At 55.8% G+C, this 14,767-nt stretch overlaps 4 protein-coding genes across 6 annotated transcripts; 1 reads left to right on the top strand and 3 right to left on the bottom strand.

Annotated features, from left to right (window-relative positions):
- Positions 1 to 359: 359 nt before the first annotated feature.
- LOC135424017 (vacuolar protein sorting-associated protein 29-like) lies at positions 360 to 2,762 on the bottom strand. The gene is made up of 4 exons (XM_064674790.1): positions 2,654 to 2,762; positions 2,129 to 2,317; positions 1,370 to 1,605; positions 360 to 820 (listed from the first exon to the last, which is right to left on the bottom strand). The coding sequence occupies exons 1-4, from the start codon at positions 2,654 to 2,656 to the stop codon at positions 703 to 705; spliced, it is 546 nt and encodes a 181-aa protein (XP_064530860.1). The 5' UTR covers positions 2,657 to 2,762; the 3' UTR covers positions 360 to 702.
- Positions 2,763 to 3,164: 402 nt separating this feature from the next.
- Positions 3,165 to 6,460, bottom strand: VPREB3 (V-set pre-B cell surrogate light chain 3). Its single transcript, XM_064674788.1, has 2 exons — positions 4,096 to 6,460; positions 3,165 to 3,853 (listed from the first exon to the last, which is right to left on the bottom strand). The coding sequence occupies exons 1-2, from the start codon at positions 4,142 to 4,144 to the stop codon at positions 3,525 to 3,527; spliced, it is 378 nt and encodes a 125-aa protein (XP_064530858.1). The 5' UTR covers positions 4,145 to 6,460; the 3' UTR covers positions 3,165 to 3,524.
- Positions 6,461 to 6,526: 66 nt separating this feature from the next.
- Positions 6,527 to 11,135, top strand: C18H22orf15 (chromosome 18 C22orf15 homolog). 3 transcript variants are annotated; one of them, XM_064674781.1, is made up of 5 exons: positions 6,527 to 7,049; positions 8,115 to 8,201; positions 8,441 to 8,566; positions 8,830 to 8,904; positions 9,334 to 11,135. In XM_064674781.1, exons 1-5 carry the CDS (start codon positions 6,638 to 6,640, stop codon positions 9,483 to 9,485), a joined length of 852 nt encoding a protein of 283 aa, XP_064530851.1. In that variant the 5' UTR covers positions 6,527 to 6,637; the 3' UTR covers positions 9,486 to 11,135. The 3 variants fall into 3 exon arrangements, with proteins under 3 accessions (XP_064530851.1, XP_064530850.1, XP_064530852.1); XM_064674780.1 differs by having other exon boundaries at positions 8,381 to 8,566; XM_064674782.1 differs by lacking the exon at positions 8,115 to 8,201.
- On the bottom strand, positions 10,961 to 12,327 carry CHCHD10 (coiled-coil-helix-coiled-coil-helix domain containing 10). Its single transcript, XM_064674787.1, has 4 exons — positions 12,197 to 12,327; positions 11,928 to 12,120; positions 11,618 to 11,756; positions 10,961 to 11,216 (listed from the first exon to the last, which is right to left on the bottom strand). Exons 1-4 carry the CDS (start codon positions 12,262 to 12,264, stop codon positions 11,197 to 11,199), a joined length of 420 nt encoding a protein of 139 aa, XP_064530857.1. The 5' UTR covers positions 12,265 to 12,327; the 3' UTR covers positions 10,961 to 11,196.
- Between the last annotated feature and the right edge of the window lie 2,440 nt (positions 12,328 to 14,767).

Below are 14,767 nucleotides of genomic sequence, written 5' to 3'. Positions count from 1 at the left end.
ACCCCTCTGCAGGCACTGCTCTGGCACCACTGACGCTCCTGCTTCCCAGCAGCACCACAGGAAACGAAAGTGCTCTGCCTCCTGAGCCTCTGGAGCACGAGGGCAAGTGCCCAGCCTGCCCAGATCCACACACCTACACAGAACTTCCCAGACTTGCCTCTGCCTTTCCATGCTGCTCCAGTGAAGGAGGCAGGATGGATCTGCTGGCATGGCTGGAGTCCTTAGGCATGTCTGATGGATCCTGAAATGTTTTACATCTGCATGTCAGCAAGCAAACAGCAGCTTCCTTTTAGCCCTTGGAGTCCCCTCACACCCAATTCCTGCTTCCCCTCACCTTTTACAAGCATAAGGAACAGGACTTAGACACATGAAGACAGGGATTTATTATTCTATGTTTGTTCTACAGAAGTTCAATGCCCAGCTACCACCACCCTCTCTGACTCTCTGTAGGCCAGGAACACAGCAGCTCCTCCTTAGGCACAGAATTTTCCTCACAGGCTTCTTTCTGTTCATCAGCTGTGTCTTCTGCTTCAAGTTCTGCTTGGGAACCAAGACCAACAGCTCACCAGCAGTAAAGTGTTTAAAGTGCTTTACAGCCCAGCTCAGTGCAGCACCACACCGTGGCCTGCTGCTCCTGAGACTGAACGGGGAAGGGAAGGGCTGAAAGGCAGCGAGAAGTCACCAAGGGGCTTTGAACGTGATTCAGTACTTCTTGAACTCAATTCTTTCTACTTTCACATCATCCTCAATTAGTTGGTATACATAAGTCACAGCCGTGGAAGCCTGGATATCCATCAGCACAAATGAAGGGGTGATGTTCCTGGAAAGAAGACATCCTTTGTAATCTTCCCAATTAGCTTATACCTCCTGCTATTAACACTCCTTATGTTTATGTGTTCTCATATACTTTATTGCCCAGGGCTACAGGGAAGTGGGAAACACTGCAGGGTCTGCAGGCACTGATAAAAGTGTCTCAGGCAGAGCTGCACTTAGCCTGGAACATGTCAGGCTCAGACATTTAAGCTGACAGGGCCTCCAAAGGTCTGATTTCCTACAAAATATTAGAATGCAGCTTCTGGGAAGATACCAGAAAGCAAAACGACTTCAAGAAGCTACTCCAACTCACCCCTCTCTGGGCACAGGAAGCAGCTCCAGACACACCAGTGCAGGGCTGTCATGACCAAAACGTGGGCTAAGAAAACCCTGGTAACAGGGAGCCTTGCTGGATTCCCTGGGAAGGGAGCAATCCAGCCTCCTGCTCCCCACAGCACCTCACCAGCGCTCTGCAGCACGGTGATGAGACACACTCATTTCAGGTGACACCCACAGGCTCTGCTGTGCTGGGCAGCTCAGGGCTCCCCTCACTCACCTTTCCAAAGCACTGTAGGCTCCTGTAGCTGATCCTGGGTTGATGTAGAATTTTTTTTCATATTCAAATGCTTCAAACCTGTGTGTATGTCCCGAGATGAGAATGTCCACATCCAGCTGCCTCTGCAGCAGTGCCAGGCTGGCTGCATCACCCCAGGGAATTACTTGATGGCCGTGAATCAGCCCGATTCTGAACTGCCCAACAGTTACAACCTTCTTTTCAGGATAATTCAGGCTCTGAGGAGAAAGGTAGACAATAAATCAGTCAAGGACTCCTCATTTACGCAACGCAGCTTCCAAGACACAAACCTGCCCTTCACTATTCAGGCACACAAAGTCTCTCTCACCGTGCAGACCCCACAGGATGCTTGTACCACACCCCAGCAAGAGCAACTTCAGAGTAAAGAGTTAGGAATTTGCACAGAGAGCAGGAGACTTTAACTGGGTATCTAACTGTAAGTAATCACACACACAGAATTCCTGCAGCTACACGGCCAGCTGGGGCACTGTGGTCTCAGTAATCACAGACTTGTGACCGAGTTCATAGGAACCAGGTGCATGTTTTACCCCCTCACACTCAGGCCCTCCTGTTGCAGGTACAACAAGAAAGATCTAGAAAATAATTTTTTTTCTTCACTCTTACTCATTCCTACTCCTTATTCAGGTGAATTACAGTTCAGGAATTGGTCAATGCTGAGGGACTCCCCAGGATTCATGAAGACAACCAATGCAGGAAGGCAGGTTGAGGAACTGATGTTACCTCCGAGTCCCCCCTAACGACGTGGATGTCCCCAGCCAGCGTCCTGAGGTAGTCATAGCTCTCCTTGGTGCAGAGATTTCCCGTACACAGGATGTGCTGAATCCTTCCTGGAACCAGCAGCTCCTTGAACTTCACGGGCAGAGCACTGCACCGGTGCGGGATGTGAAGGTCCCCCAGCACTAACACCAACTCCGCACACACCGGGGGGAAAGAGAGAGCCTTAACCCAGGTTACTTAACAGAACAGCACAAAAACAGAATACCACAAAACCCTGCTGCGCTCCTTTTCGAGTCAGCTCTGATGAAACACCCCTGCGCTCGCCCGAGCCTCCCCGCACAGACAGCCCAGCCCAGCCGGGCAGCGCCAGGAGCCCTCGCTCCGCACGCAGCCGGAGGTGGGGAACGTGTTGCCCGGGGGAAGCTGAGGCGGGGGGCGCCGCAGCAGCGGGGAGAGCCGGGCCAAGCCGCCGCCCCAGGCTGAACCCACGGGCAGGGAAGGAGCGCAGGTTCCCCATTCGCCGCTCACCATCCCGCCCGCTCCGGTCCGCCCGCCCCGCTGCCCTGACGCGCACGAGGGTAACCAGGAAGTGACGCTCCTGGTTTTGTGCTCCCCTGAGCCAATGGCAGCGCCAGCAGCCCCCACGTGATGTCAGCGCCTGCCGCAGGGTCCTAACGCCCGACGCGCGCTGAGCATGCGCAGTGCGGCCACCCCGTGGTGGCGCTGAATTCTGTGGGATTTCTGTGGGAAAATCCTTCGTCTTTCTGTGTGAAAACGTCCTTGTAAAGGACCCACAGGTGCCAGCGGGGTTACACGTGTCCCTTTTCCCTCAGAAGCTGTGGTGGGCGGGTAGGGGAGGGGGACCGGACAGTGTGGGTGGAGGTCTCTGGCTCCCCGGGGATGAGGGGCTGCTCCAGGGATGGGTGAGGGCTCCGTCCAGCCCAAGGGATCCCACCAAGGGCCACAGTCCGCCCTCCCGACTCAGGTACCCCGAACCACCCTGCAGGGGTGACCCCACACACGACACGAGCCCTGTGGGTAAGGATTAACCTTTATTACCAGGTGAGCCAAACTGTGCAGAAGCCCGAGCCAGATCAAGGCTACTGTGTGCTGGAAGAGCCCAGGAAAGCTGGGCCACAGTGGAGCCCTCCATCCATCCTCCTGCTGCAACAGGAGTCCCTGGCAGGTCTCGCACCGTGTCAGGCTCTCCAGTGCTCCATGGGGGAAGTTTGGGGTCGAAGAGTAGGTCGCTGCACTTCCCAGCACGAGGCAGTGTTGCTGGGCCTGCTCAAGCGTGCGGGGAGGTCTTTTTCCATCCCTCCCAGGGCTGCTGCTCTCCCTGTTGAGGGCTTTGCATCAGGGTTGCAGAAAGGGCACAGAGAGCTTTTGTTCCCTGTTTCTAAAACCACTTGAAGGCAGGTGTCAGAGCACAGTAGTAGGTGCCGTTGTCCTCCTGGCGGGCGGAGGCGATGGTGAGGATGCAGGTGTTGCTGGCGAGGTCCTTGGTAGCAGAGAAGCGGTCGGGAGTCTCATCAGGCTTGTGCATTTCTCTCTCGGAGTTGTAATAGAGCAGATACCTCAGGGCGTGCCCCGGGCGCTCCTGGAACCAGGAGATGCCGAACTCGGTGATGTTGTACTGGGGGCTCAGGGTGCAGAACAGCCGGGCCGTCTGCCCGGGCAGCACGAACAGGGAGGAGGGCTGGGTCAGCACGGGCTGAGCCCTGCAAGCTGTACACAGCAAGAATGCAGTTACTGATGGGCTGAGCTGTGCTCCCCATCACCCTCAGCCCAAAATGTCCCTCAGCCCCTTTGAGGCAATCCCATTACCCAACCACCATCCTGCTTATCACCCCACACAGCCCTGGAGCAAAATGCCCTGCTCAGATTGACATCCTCTTGAACAGCCCATTCTGCCCACCACCCTGCAGTGCCCCCCCAGACAGCAGCTAACTCGGCCATGCCATCCTTACCTGTGCCCACCATCCCCAGCAGGAGCAGGACCATGAAGCCTGGGGCCATGGCAGGAAGCAGAGGAAGGGTGGCTGTTTCAGAGAGGGTCTGTGGTGCTACAGGAACCCAGGTCACTGTGCCGATGGCGCCGGTGGGGTGTATGTAAATGACACAGGGGGCTCAGGGACTCAGCTCCCCAGGGCTGCTCGCTCTGCTGCAGCTGGGCTTCAGGGAGAGGGGGAGAGCTGAGCATTGCGACCCAGTGCCCTCCTTCACCCCAGACCAGGCCATTTCCTTCAGCTGCACCCACAGCCAAACCCACCACCCTCTGTCCTGCACACTGGGGAGGCATCACTGTCCAGCTCTCCTCGCAGATGGGGAGAACACAGGGGTTTCCCTGGGGGTCTCACACTGTTTGCCTCAGGCCCTCTGCCATCAGGTGCACAGGAGGCCAGGAACCTGATCCACACTATGCCAAGGGTGTCCTGTGGAGGCAACAGGCTGGGGGCCAGCTGGCCCTGCTGCCACCAGGGAGAATGAAAGACAGTCTGTACCAGAGTTCCCTGGCAGCCATCTCATTGCAGAAGTAGCACAAGAAAAGTTGCTGCTCTCTTCCCCCTGCAGCTCCACGGCTGTGATTTCTCAGCCTGCAGTACAGGCTGGGAGCTGCCAATGGTGCTGCCTCTTTGCCAGGGCCAGCTCTGGAACAGCAGCCATGGGCAAACACGGTGGAGTGGCTGCCAAAGCCACCGGTCAGAAGGCATTTCCTGGGGAGCATTGCAGTGAGAGGTGGCTGCAGCACGGCTGGTGCTGTGCGGAAGGACAGCAGACCGTTACAGCCAAAGGCCACCAGCTCAGCGGGCGTGAAGCCCCTCCTGTCTGTGACACCCATCACAGGGCCCAGAGTCACTGTGTCACACAGCCACCAGCCCATGGCTGTCCTTTGCAGCAGCATGGTCAGCAGGCACTTGGCAGTGTCCCATAACTGGTGGGTGCCTCCTGCCCTCCACAGGCAGGCTCAGGCTCCACCCAATGCCATCACATCACCACCCAGGGATGGCCCACTCCCTCCCCTCTGCAGCACCCAGCCCTGCTCCTGAGGTGCCCCAAGCCAACGATATTTGCAAGAGGTTCCTGAGGTGACTGGCCTGTGTGTGCTCTGGGTGTGAGGGGAAATGGAGCTCTGAGACAGAGCTAATGAGCTGCCTCGTTAGAGCACCCAGCACTGTGTCTCTGGCATGGGCAGATCCTGGAGAGGAAGCATCACCCAAGGACATGATGCAGGAAGCTGGACTCCTGCTGTGCTGAGCCACCCTGCAGAGCTCTGGTGCACACAATCATCTGTCTGCTGCATTCTGGGCCCCTCAGAGCAGCTGTGACAGAGCAGGGTCCCCTCCTGCAGTGCCCTGCAGCAGCGAGGGGCCTGTCAGACCTGACAGGGCCGTACAGCACCTTGCACAGCTGGGCTGCAGGGGCTGCTGTGGGGCAGGAGGGCAGCAAGGCCTGTAGTACCCCTGCCAGGGGGATGTGGTGCCACACAGCAGTCTCTGCACATGCAGTAAAGCCTGGCTGTGTCCCACCTGGGGAGACCTGTTCTATCAGATTTATTAGAGGAAGCCACAGCTGCATGAGACCAACTCCATAGCCCATCCAAGGCTGAAGCTTTGCCATGGTGTCTCTTGGCCTTGTGGAGTCTTCCCCTGCAGGTATCAGCAGCTTGTGTTTCATGCAGCCAGGCCCCTGAGCTCAGGGGGGTATGAGCATGCTGCAGACACAGCTCCAGCTGTTGCCCACCAGCACTCCCCTGATTCTGCAAGGTGGTGGCAAAGTGAACATGAATTTCCCTGCACATGGGCCCAGGTGAGGAAGTGTCACATGTACACTTGTCCCATGCTCCAAGCAGATCAAGTCCATGTATTAGACAGAGGCTGTGAAACAAAACCCAGTAAGGCAGAAGGAAATCACATCCTCATGCAAGGAGGGACATTTCAGGGAAAGGGAGTTTGTTCACAGAGCACATTAGCACTGTTACTGGTTCCCACCATTCAGGTCCTCCCCATCTGCTGACCAGCCCAGGGACATGATTTCATCCATATGTTTTTCCACAGGAAGAGGGGATGATGCTATGATGCCCCTGAACCACTGCTGCCAGAACATTGCACAGCAACATTTGAGCACCAAATGGAAGATGCAGCTGGCACATGAGCCACGTGCATCACTCTGACAGGCCAGGGGGGCAGGAAGGTACTGGCTGTGCACAGTGCAAGAGCAGCTACGAGCCCAGCCCCGTGCTCACCCTGTTCTGCCAGCTTTATTCCCTTCCTGCATGAGGAATGAGAGGTACACAGTGAACAGAAGGAACTCACACATGCAAAAGCAGTTTTATTCCAACTGCCCACAGTTCCTCCTAGCCTGCAATACCCCACTGCCTTGAGCTCCAGAGTAGGACCAGCACAGGCAGGATCCTCAGGCAGATTTTTCCAGGGGCATCCAATCATCTTGCAGAGGAGGCCACACTGCCCTTGCAGCAATGCTGGGCTCAGCTGGGAGCAGGGTGGGCAGATGTGGCACCACCACAGCCCAGATGAGCTGCAGGACAAACAGGGGCAGGAAACACCACAAGACTGCAAAAAGTCTGAAATTCAGACTGGCTGGGACCACATGGAGCAGGCAGCCTTTCCAAAAGGCTGCTGTTTAGCTCAGTCTCTGCTCTACCCCCCCTTCTCCCACCCCGCAGCTGCAGGAGGCTTGGGAACCTGCAGGGGCCATTCCCTGTTGCTGGGAAATCTGGCTGCTGAAACCACAACAGCGTCAGTGGCAAACACAGCCTGTTCCCTGGGCACTCCAGAAGCTCCCACCACTGCCTGCAGGAAGGCACCCGGCACAAGCAGCCCCTCAGCACAGTCCTGGGCCCCCACCAAAGGGGAGCAGCTCTGGGAGAGGAAAGCCATGTTCATCAAAGTGAGATACGGAGGTATGTGGGGAGAGCTCCAGCCTTGCCTCAGCTCTGGGGCCAGACACCCACCTGGACACCCTCACCACCCCCACAAGGGGCAGGGAGGGACAGGGCACCCTGGTGCACAGCAATGCCCAGGGGTTTGGGAACATGCAGGAGAGCTCTGCACCCTGCACCTCACCTGTCTAAAGAAATACAATGCCTAGACACTGAATCGTGGAGGAAAACCACACCAGCAGCGCTGAGTTAATCACAGGGAGGGAGGGCAGAGGCAAGGATGAGTTCCCAGCCTGGCAGCTCTGGGGAATCACTGCAGGGAGGGGCCCTGCTTATCTACACACAAGCAGAAAAGCCACGGGGCAGAAGTGCCAGCTGCCAGCAGAGCTCTTCTGCTCCTGGCTGTGTGGGAAGGGTTCCCTGGCTCAAATCCTGACCCTCAGCTTCAGAGAGCAAGTATTTGTGGCTGGTAGGAGGGAATGAGCAGCCCCTCTCCTGACCTCACCCAGTTGGCTGAGAGCCTTTGCCTGACCCCAGACACTCGTGGCTGAAGGTGTCAGACACACACAGTCCTAAGCCTTTGCTCCCTCTGCTATTTGAATTGGATCCCCAGCTCTGACCGCTGACGTGTGTCAGCTTTGGGGATTTCTCAATTGTGACAAACTTGGTGAGAGTTCATGGCCAAAATATCCCCTGGTGACTCAGCCACAGTCTCTGGCTCTTTCCCCTTGTGACTGGGACCAGCTTGTGGAATGGGACTGGCAAGGACCACAGCTCACTGCTTTTTCCTACTCACGCTCGATGTAACTGTATTGAAGGACAGAGACACTTCATCAGTCAGAACTGTTTTTCCCAAATCAAAGTGTTCATCCCCTCCCCTAACCTGGGGCACTCCCAACACCAACCACCAGTAGATGTGGCTGTAAAGGAGCAGCTCAAAGCCCTGGTGATGCCACATGGGGATCCTGCCTTTGCTGGCTACACAGTGGGCACTTCTGAGCCACCTGCTGTGCCTCCTGCCACGTCCACAGGGCTCCTGGATTTGACGTGACCACGCTCACATCTCGGGTTTCATTCTGTCTGCAGCCAACTGCCAAGTTATGGTGAACCTGCAGTGCTCTGTTCTGATCCTCACAACTCACCTGAAGAGGAAGTGTCAGTGCAGGCCTGAAGGTACGAGTGCTCCTGGGCAGGGGGCTCCGAGGGACCAACACTCACCCACAGAGAGCAGCAGAGGGTAGCAAACAGGTCACAACAGACCATCCCAAAACACAGGGAAAGGGGCAGCAACCTCCAGACCTTGATAGATTCTCTTCAAAGCTAAGTTGCTAAGAATACTCTAAACCCCACAGGCTCATGCTGGCCACACAGGGACACACTGGGCTTCCTTCACCATGTGTCTCTCCCTCCAGACTGGATTGATCTTCTGGATGAAACAGGCACCCTGATGAACCTGAGCAAAGTGGAAAACCCTGCATCCGAATACAGCAGTAAATACCTCCGGGAAAGGGAGCACTACATCCTCATCAGAGTCATCCGTAAGATCCTTGTTGGGACAGCACAGCTCTGGGTGGGGGCAGAGGGGCGGGTTTCCAGAGTGGCTCTATTCAGCAGTCACTTAGCACAGGAGCTCTGAGGAGGCAGAAGCCAGCTCAGATGAAGAGCTAGAGCTGAACCTTTGTCTGAGGTGACTGCTCTTGGGGACAAGGAACCTTTCATGGGCTGAACCACCTGCCCCAGTAACAAGCCTTCAGTTTGCAGTCGGAGAGAGACTAATCCATTTCTCCAATTCTGCTGGCAGGAGACAAAAACTCTGAAGCCACCTCCTATGAATCCTTGCTAGAGGACCTGGAGAAACACTACCCTGACCTAACAGGTAAGAGTCAGACACCCAGAGAGGAGCCAGGAGTGCCGGCATGACTCCTCTGCCCACCTCAGCACCCATGAGACTGCCCTCTGATCCCACTTAAGGGCTGGTTATGGCTATGGCAGTGAGTGCACTCAGGCAGCAAGGGAAGGGACAATCAGAAACCAGAGCTAGTTTGCAGAACACTTCCTAGTTAGTGGGACAGCAGGGACCTGCTGCCCTCCCACCCCACAGCAGGCAGAAGCCTGCCCAGCTTGCCCTTGGCAAAGAGGGGACATTTCCTTGGGAGAAACAGGGAGAACAGGAGAAACTGGGAAATCCAGAAGTGTCTCTCCCAGGCTGTGGTCTCACAGGGTGGCAGTGCCTCGCTCAACATGCAAGGGGCAACTACCCACGCAGCAGAACACACAGCTCTGGAGGGGGTGGTTCACTCCACAGATCGGCTGCAGCAGCTCTCGGCAAAGACCCAGAGGAGAGACCAGTGGAGGAAGGGAACCTCGCAGAGGAAGGCTCAGGCCCACATCAGCATCCAGTTAAGGAACAAAACCACCTCAAAGAAGAGGGGCTCAGAGTTCAAGACCCCTAAATGAGGAAAAGACCCATTCCTGATTACATGGACAGCACAGCCACCACCAGGACTCAGCCAACTCCCCAGCTTATTCCTAGTTCAGCAAGAGTGCCCTGCTACTGAGATCCTCTTCCTGGGGTGCCCTGCTCCTCAAAGGTTCACACTACATCCAAAGCTGCATCCTGACAAACCAGGCAAACACAGCACCACAGCCAGGCACAAGCAGCATCCAGGGGTCATTCATGTTCCTATGGCATGGCCTGCACTCTCCAGTGACAAGAACCTGCACCTTCTTTCAACCCCCCTGCACCAGCAGCCAGAGGAACATGCACCCACATCACTGGATGGACCGGCTTTCCACACAGTCACCACACTGGCAGTGCCTTCTAGAGACTCTCCACTGTGGTCACCAGGAAAGGCTGTTCCAGAGACAGCCCATTTCCACTACAGAAGCAGCTCTTTGCCAAGATGGGCCAAAGACAGAACAGACCTGCTGCAGGTGCTCCTGCTGGTTCTCCTTAACAGCTTCTCCACCCAGACTAGCACACACCAACATGAAATTTATTTCTGAAATAGAGTTAACTTCAGAGTGGTTCTCCCCTGCTCACACTGGGACAGTTCAGGACACAGAGCACTTTGGCTTTGAATCTCTGGCATCTACTTTTGCCCTTGGCTGTTTCTCAGGAGAGCACAAGGCACCCCATAAGGCCAGACAGAGCTCAGAACATTATCTACCAAGAATTTAGATTATGACATTTAGAAGGGGCAGGACTTTCAACACCAGCCTCCAATATCTGCTGCCAGCATTTACCATCTAGACCTGGATTTCCTCACAAATCTCAGTTGAGAACTTGTCCAGTATTCAACAGTCAGAGGTCAGAAGGTTAATAGACTCATTCTGCCACAAAAATGCATCAGTTAAGCATCTGAAAGTGTCATGGTTTCACTGCTGTGCCACTAAAACTCCATCTGAAGCCTCAAAATTCTCTTTTACACCAACGTAAAGAACAGGGTGCTCTGCCAGAGGCCAGTCTGAGGGCAGCACTCATGAGATTGTTCTGCCAAGGTGACTGTAAGAGGAAAGCAGCTCCAAACTTCACCTGTTGCCAGTGACCTTGAGAACATTGCATAATCTGCTAAAGCTTTTAAGTAAGATCAGCCAACTGTATCCAAGGTCCCACAGCCAGACAGGTCACATTGTCTTAGTTCTAAGTCAGAACAGCTCTCCAGGAGGATATCTATAGAAAAATAATTTGTTACTGAAAATACTCTAGACACATCTTGGATTACCCCTCTCCACCCTCTCCTCTGCCTGGAGGGCAGCCAGTGCAGCCTCAGCTGAGGTCTGGATCTCTTTTTGCCAAGAGCCTTGCTAGGCTGCACCTCCTATTTGCAGGGAACACACAGCAGTGCCTTGTCCTTTAAGCAGCTGATACTGTTAACATTTTGGTAGCTTAATTTTAGCTTGAGAATTAAATAAAGAATGTACACAAGTGATAGGTCCAAATAAATTCCTTTATTTCTCTGTAATAAATATAGCACTATCTGAATTCTAAAGACCCTTGGGTCCAATTGTTCCTTTCCTTCCCTACTAGTTCAGAAGTGAATTACCACTAGAATGCTTCTGTCTGGTCAGTCTACCCCCTCCAGCTCACTCCCTGTCTGTCCTTCTGCTCCCCATGGATAGCAGGGCTCTACACCACGATCCTCTTCCCTACAAGGGGGCAGATTCTTCACAGGAGAGAAGAAACACCTACAGGGAAGAAGCATAAATTCAGCATTAGGTACATGTTCCAGCAGCTGGAATTAAAAGCTCTGTTATCTCAGGTGACCAGATCAAGACCTAACTTCTAACAACAACTTATAATAAATGCAGCAAGAATTAGAGAATCAGCTAGGGAAAAGCATCAGGCTTCCCACGGCAGCAAAAGAGGATCCACTAAGAGGGTACCTACAGCCTCCCCACCTTGGGAAGTATGGTCAAGATCATTTCTCCCACCCTTTCCAGTGCCCTTCTGGGAACAGAGGAGGCAGAACTGCTTCCTACAGCCCTGAAGAGCACTACAGCCCTAAAAGATCACTTCTGCAACCTTCAAACCCTCTCAGGTACTCTCCTGGCAGCAGTTCCCTCCTGCAGGGATGGGGCACACTCACCGTTGTTATACTTGCACTGCTTCAGAGCCTCGTTGAAGCCCTCGCACAAGGTCAGGTCTTGCTGGTTGGTGGCACATTCCAGGAACTGCTTCATCTCGTAGTGGCAGGGTCCGAAGGGCGACTGTGGCTGCATGGGGGGCTAAGGGCACGGGCCCGGTCAGGGGGCGGCCCGGGGGCACCGACGCCTCCTCCCCGCGGCAGGAGGGCTCTGTCCCTCCTTCCCCGCCAGCCCCCGGTCCCCTCTGCCCCGGCCCGTGGCCCCACGGCCCGCCCGCCCAAGGGCAGCCCAAGGGCACAGCCCCGCTCGTACCTGTGCGGGCGCCGCCGCCTTGGCCGGTTCGGAGGAGGAGCCGCCGCTGAAGGCGCCGGTGATGGCGCTGCCCACGACGTGTCCCACGGCGGAGCCCACGGCCACGCCGGCCGCCGTGCTCGCCATCTGCGCCATCAGCCCGGGCTGCGCCGGCTGCGCCGCGGGCGCCGCGACCGGGGCCGCTGGAGCCGGGCTGCGGAGAGAAGGGAGTCAGGAGGGGCGGCACAGGACCCGCATGTCACGGTGTGCCGCGGTGTGCCCCGCAGTACCTGGCGGGCACCGGCGCGGCCGCGGGCCGAGCCGCAGGTCGAGACACGCTCCGTCCTCCCCGCGCCATCTTCGCTCTCCTCTTCTCAGCGCACCCGCTCCGCGCGCCGCCTTAAGAAGGGTCGCCGTCGCCACGTGACGCCGCGCGCATGCTCGGTCAGACGGCCGAAGTCGCGGCCCCGCCCAGCTGAGGGAAGGAGGGGATCCCGCTGGGCGCATGCGCAGAAAGGGCGAGGCGGGTGTCCCCGGGCTCCTCCCACCCGCCCCCGCGAGGTCCGTGCGCCGCCAGGGGGCGCGCGAGGCCCGTCCGGCCCTCAGGGAACGGGGAGGGGGCGCGGCCGGGGGTCATTAAATTACAGGATTATCGAATCAGTGAGCTATCAAATTGTCGAATCAGTGAATCAATAAATCGTTAAAAGGCCTTTGAGATCATCGACTCCAAGCGTTCACCCCGCACCGCCAAGGCCACCGATAACCCGCGTCCCCGGCTGCCCCACCCACACGATTCCGGAACACCCCCAGCCTGTGCCAGGGCTGGACAACCCTTTCAGTGAAGAATTATTTCCTCATATCCAATTGAAACCTCCCCTGGCACAACTTGAGGCCAATTCCTCTTGTCCTGTTGCTTCTTATTTGGGAGAAGAGGCCACCTCCCACCTGGCTCCATCCTCCTTTCAGGGAGGAGCAGGAATGATTTATATTTGTGTGATGGCTTCTGCCTCCGTAGCAGACACTGACCATGGTTCTGCTCACTCCAAAGCTGGAGTTGACTTTGCCTTTCAGTCTGTCCCACTGTGCTGCCCTAGTCCAAATGGGACAACAAACATGTGTTCAGGGGTGAACTGGTACCTCGCTCTGCCCAAATTCAGCACCTGCCAGTGAAGCCACTCACCATCTCTAGGGTCACTGGCCCTAACGTGGCTTAACCTGTTTTTGTGGTCCCGCCACAGGGTGAGGGCCACGACTGCTGCAGAGCCACGGAGGGACAGAGCTCTGTGCACTCCAGGCAGGGCAGGAAGGGAGGGAGCAGGGAGGCACTGCTGGCGGGGGATGAGCTGAGCATAGCAGCTCTCCCGTGATGGTTAATGAAGGTGTTGTGACAAAGGAGAGCTGCAAGAAGGGCAATGTGGTGGCTTTGCAAATGCTCAGAGTGTGCTTCTCCCAGGTGTGGAGCAGAGCATGAAGGGGCTTGTTGGGAATGGGCATAGAGAGGGCCTCTGTTGCATGGGAGACAATGGGTGGAGGAGAGGTGGATAATGATGGGCTGGGAGAGGGAAGATGAGCACTCCACAATTGGGGCAGAGAAAAGAGGGTGCCAGGGAGGAGCTCAGAGAGGAATGATGTGGTCTAAGCCATTGGCCAGCACAACAATTTTTGCAGCAGCCCTCTGGATACAAACCAGGAGATCAAGGAACACTTTGCAAGGCGTGGACATTGTTGGGCAGTAGGAATCCATGAGAAGATGATGATGAGCCCTCAAATCACGAACAGACAGGCTGGATGACGCCAGTTTTACCTTCAAACCAATTTCCTGACAATCATCTCTTCCCTGGCACCCCTGCTGGTCTCCAGGGCCTCTGTTGGTCCGTGTCGGTTCAACATCTCCCCAAAATGGCCCTCCTTGCCAGCTCCATCTTTGGATGTTCCTTATGCCCTGTGGAGTGAAAGGAATTTCCAAAATTGAGAAGGATCCAGAAGTTGTCCAGGAAAAAAAAATCCCAGCTATGTTATGTCTCCAGGGCTGTGTTCATATATTCAGCACGTTATGAAAAACAGCTCTTTGGGCTGGTTCATTGACTGGCAGGAATTAGAGAGCTAAGTCACTGCAGGACTGGCAATTAGCTGCTGTGTAAGTGTTTTTGTAGAGTCAAATTTCCAGCACGAGGGGAAGAGAAAAGCATTTGTAAAGCAAGCAGCCCCCTCTGTGCAGGAGCTGGGCGGGCGGGGGGAGCTCCAGCTCCCGAGGAGAGAAAGGGATTGTGTCTCAAACAAACACCACTTTGGTCTCCTTGTCTGCAGGGTAACACCCCCAAATCCTTCCTCCCGCAGCGCCTGCCCCGGGAGCTGTGCAGTTCTGCTTTCAGCTGGAATAGCAGCATTTTACATCTGGCATTTGCCTGTCTTTTCCCACTAATAGAGAGGGGGCCAAGCAACTGTAAAACCAGAGGAATGTGGCTGGAAAGGCCCTGGCTCAGCAGCACCTGCACTTTTTCCTTCTCCCAGCCACGGGTCCTGGAGGAGCAGGGTTCCCTTCCTTGTGCAGCCCCATCTCGATGAGCCACAAGCAGTTGTGGGCAAACAGATCTTAAAGGCAGGAGAGAGAAAAGGCAGGAGGGAAGACAAGGGTGACCTCAGAGAGGCCCTTGGTGCAAGAAATCCCCGGGGAGGGAGCTCAGCTCTCTTCCATCAGCATGTGAGCGTGGACGAGCCATCAGGGCGTGGGGCTGGGGCCGACACACCACGGGCTCCTTTCCCTTCTTGGTTTTTCCTGGCCATAGGAAGAAGCTCAGCATGTGCCGGGGGGAGGAGAGGACAGACTTGCAGGGGGTGCAGGGAATGCCAGAGCTCCAGCC

Source organism: Pseudopipra pipra, chromosome 18, assembly GCF_036250125.1.
Source record: "Pseudopipra pipra isolate bDixPip1 chromosome 18, bDixPip1.hap1, whole genome shotgun sequence".
Classification (NCBI taxonomy): Eukaryota; Metazoa; Chordata; class Aves; order Passeriformes; family Pipridae; genus Pseudopipra; species Pseudopipra pipra.
Note: the sequence above shows the minus strand (reverse complement) of the source record. Positions and strands in the feature narration are given on the sequence as shown.

What these genes read in the sequence shown, in the direction of transcription:
- VPREB3 (XM_064674788.1), bottom strand. Translation starts at nt 4,144, where the DNA reads ATGGCCCCAGGCTTCATGGTCCTGCTCCTGCTGGGGATGGTGGGCACA. An exon ending in GCTGGGGATGGTGGGCACAG is followed by an intron (nt 3,854 to 4,095) that starts GTAAGGATGGCA and finishes TGCTGTGTACAG; the next exon opens with CTTGCAGGGCTCAGCCCGTG.
- LOC135424017 (XM_064674790.1), bottom strand. An exon ending in TCGTTAGGGGGGACTCGGAG is followed by an intron (nt 1,606 to 2,128) that starts GTAACATCAGTT and finishes CTTTCTCCTCAG; the next exon opens with AGCCTGAATTATCCTGAAAA. An exon ending in GCCTACAGTGCTTTGGAAAG is followed by an intron (nt 821 to 1,369) that starts GTGAGTGAGGGG and finishes TCTTCTTTCCAG; the next exon opens with GAACATCACCCCTTCATTTG.
- CHCHD10 (XM_064674787.1), bottom strand. Translation starts at nt 12,264, where the DNA reads ATGGCGCGGGGAGGACGGAGCGTGTCTCGACCTGCGGCTCGGCCCGCG. An exon ending in AGGCGGCGGCGCCCGCACAG is followed by an intron (nt 11,757 to 11,927) that starts GTACGAGCGGGG and finishes CCGTGCCCTTAG; the next exon opens with CCCCCCATGCAGCCACAGTC. An exon ending in GCAGTGCAAGTATAACAACG is followed by an intron (nt 11,217 to 11,617) that starts GTGAGTGTGCCC and finishes TCTTCCCTGTAG; the next exon opens with GTGTTTCTTCTCTCCTGTGA.
- C18H22orf15 (XM_064674780.1), top strand. Translation starts at nt 6,638, where the DNA reads ATGTGGCACCACCACAGCCCAGATGAGCTGCAGGACAAACAGGGGCAG. An exon ending in GTGTCAGTGCAGGCCTGAAG is followed by an intron (nt 8,202 to 8,380) that starts GTACGAGTGCTC and finishes TAAACCCCACAG; the next exon opens with GCTCATGCTGGCCACACAGG. An exon ending in CATCCTCATCAGAGTCATCC is followed by an intron (nt 8,567 to 8,829) that starts GTAAGATCCTTG and finishes TTCTGCTGGCAG; the next exon opens with GAGACAAAAACTCTGAAGCC.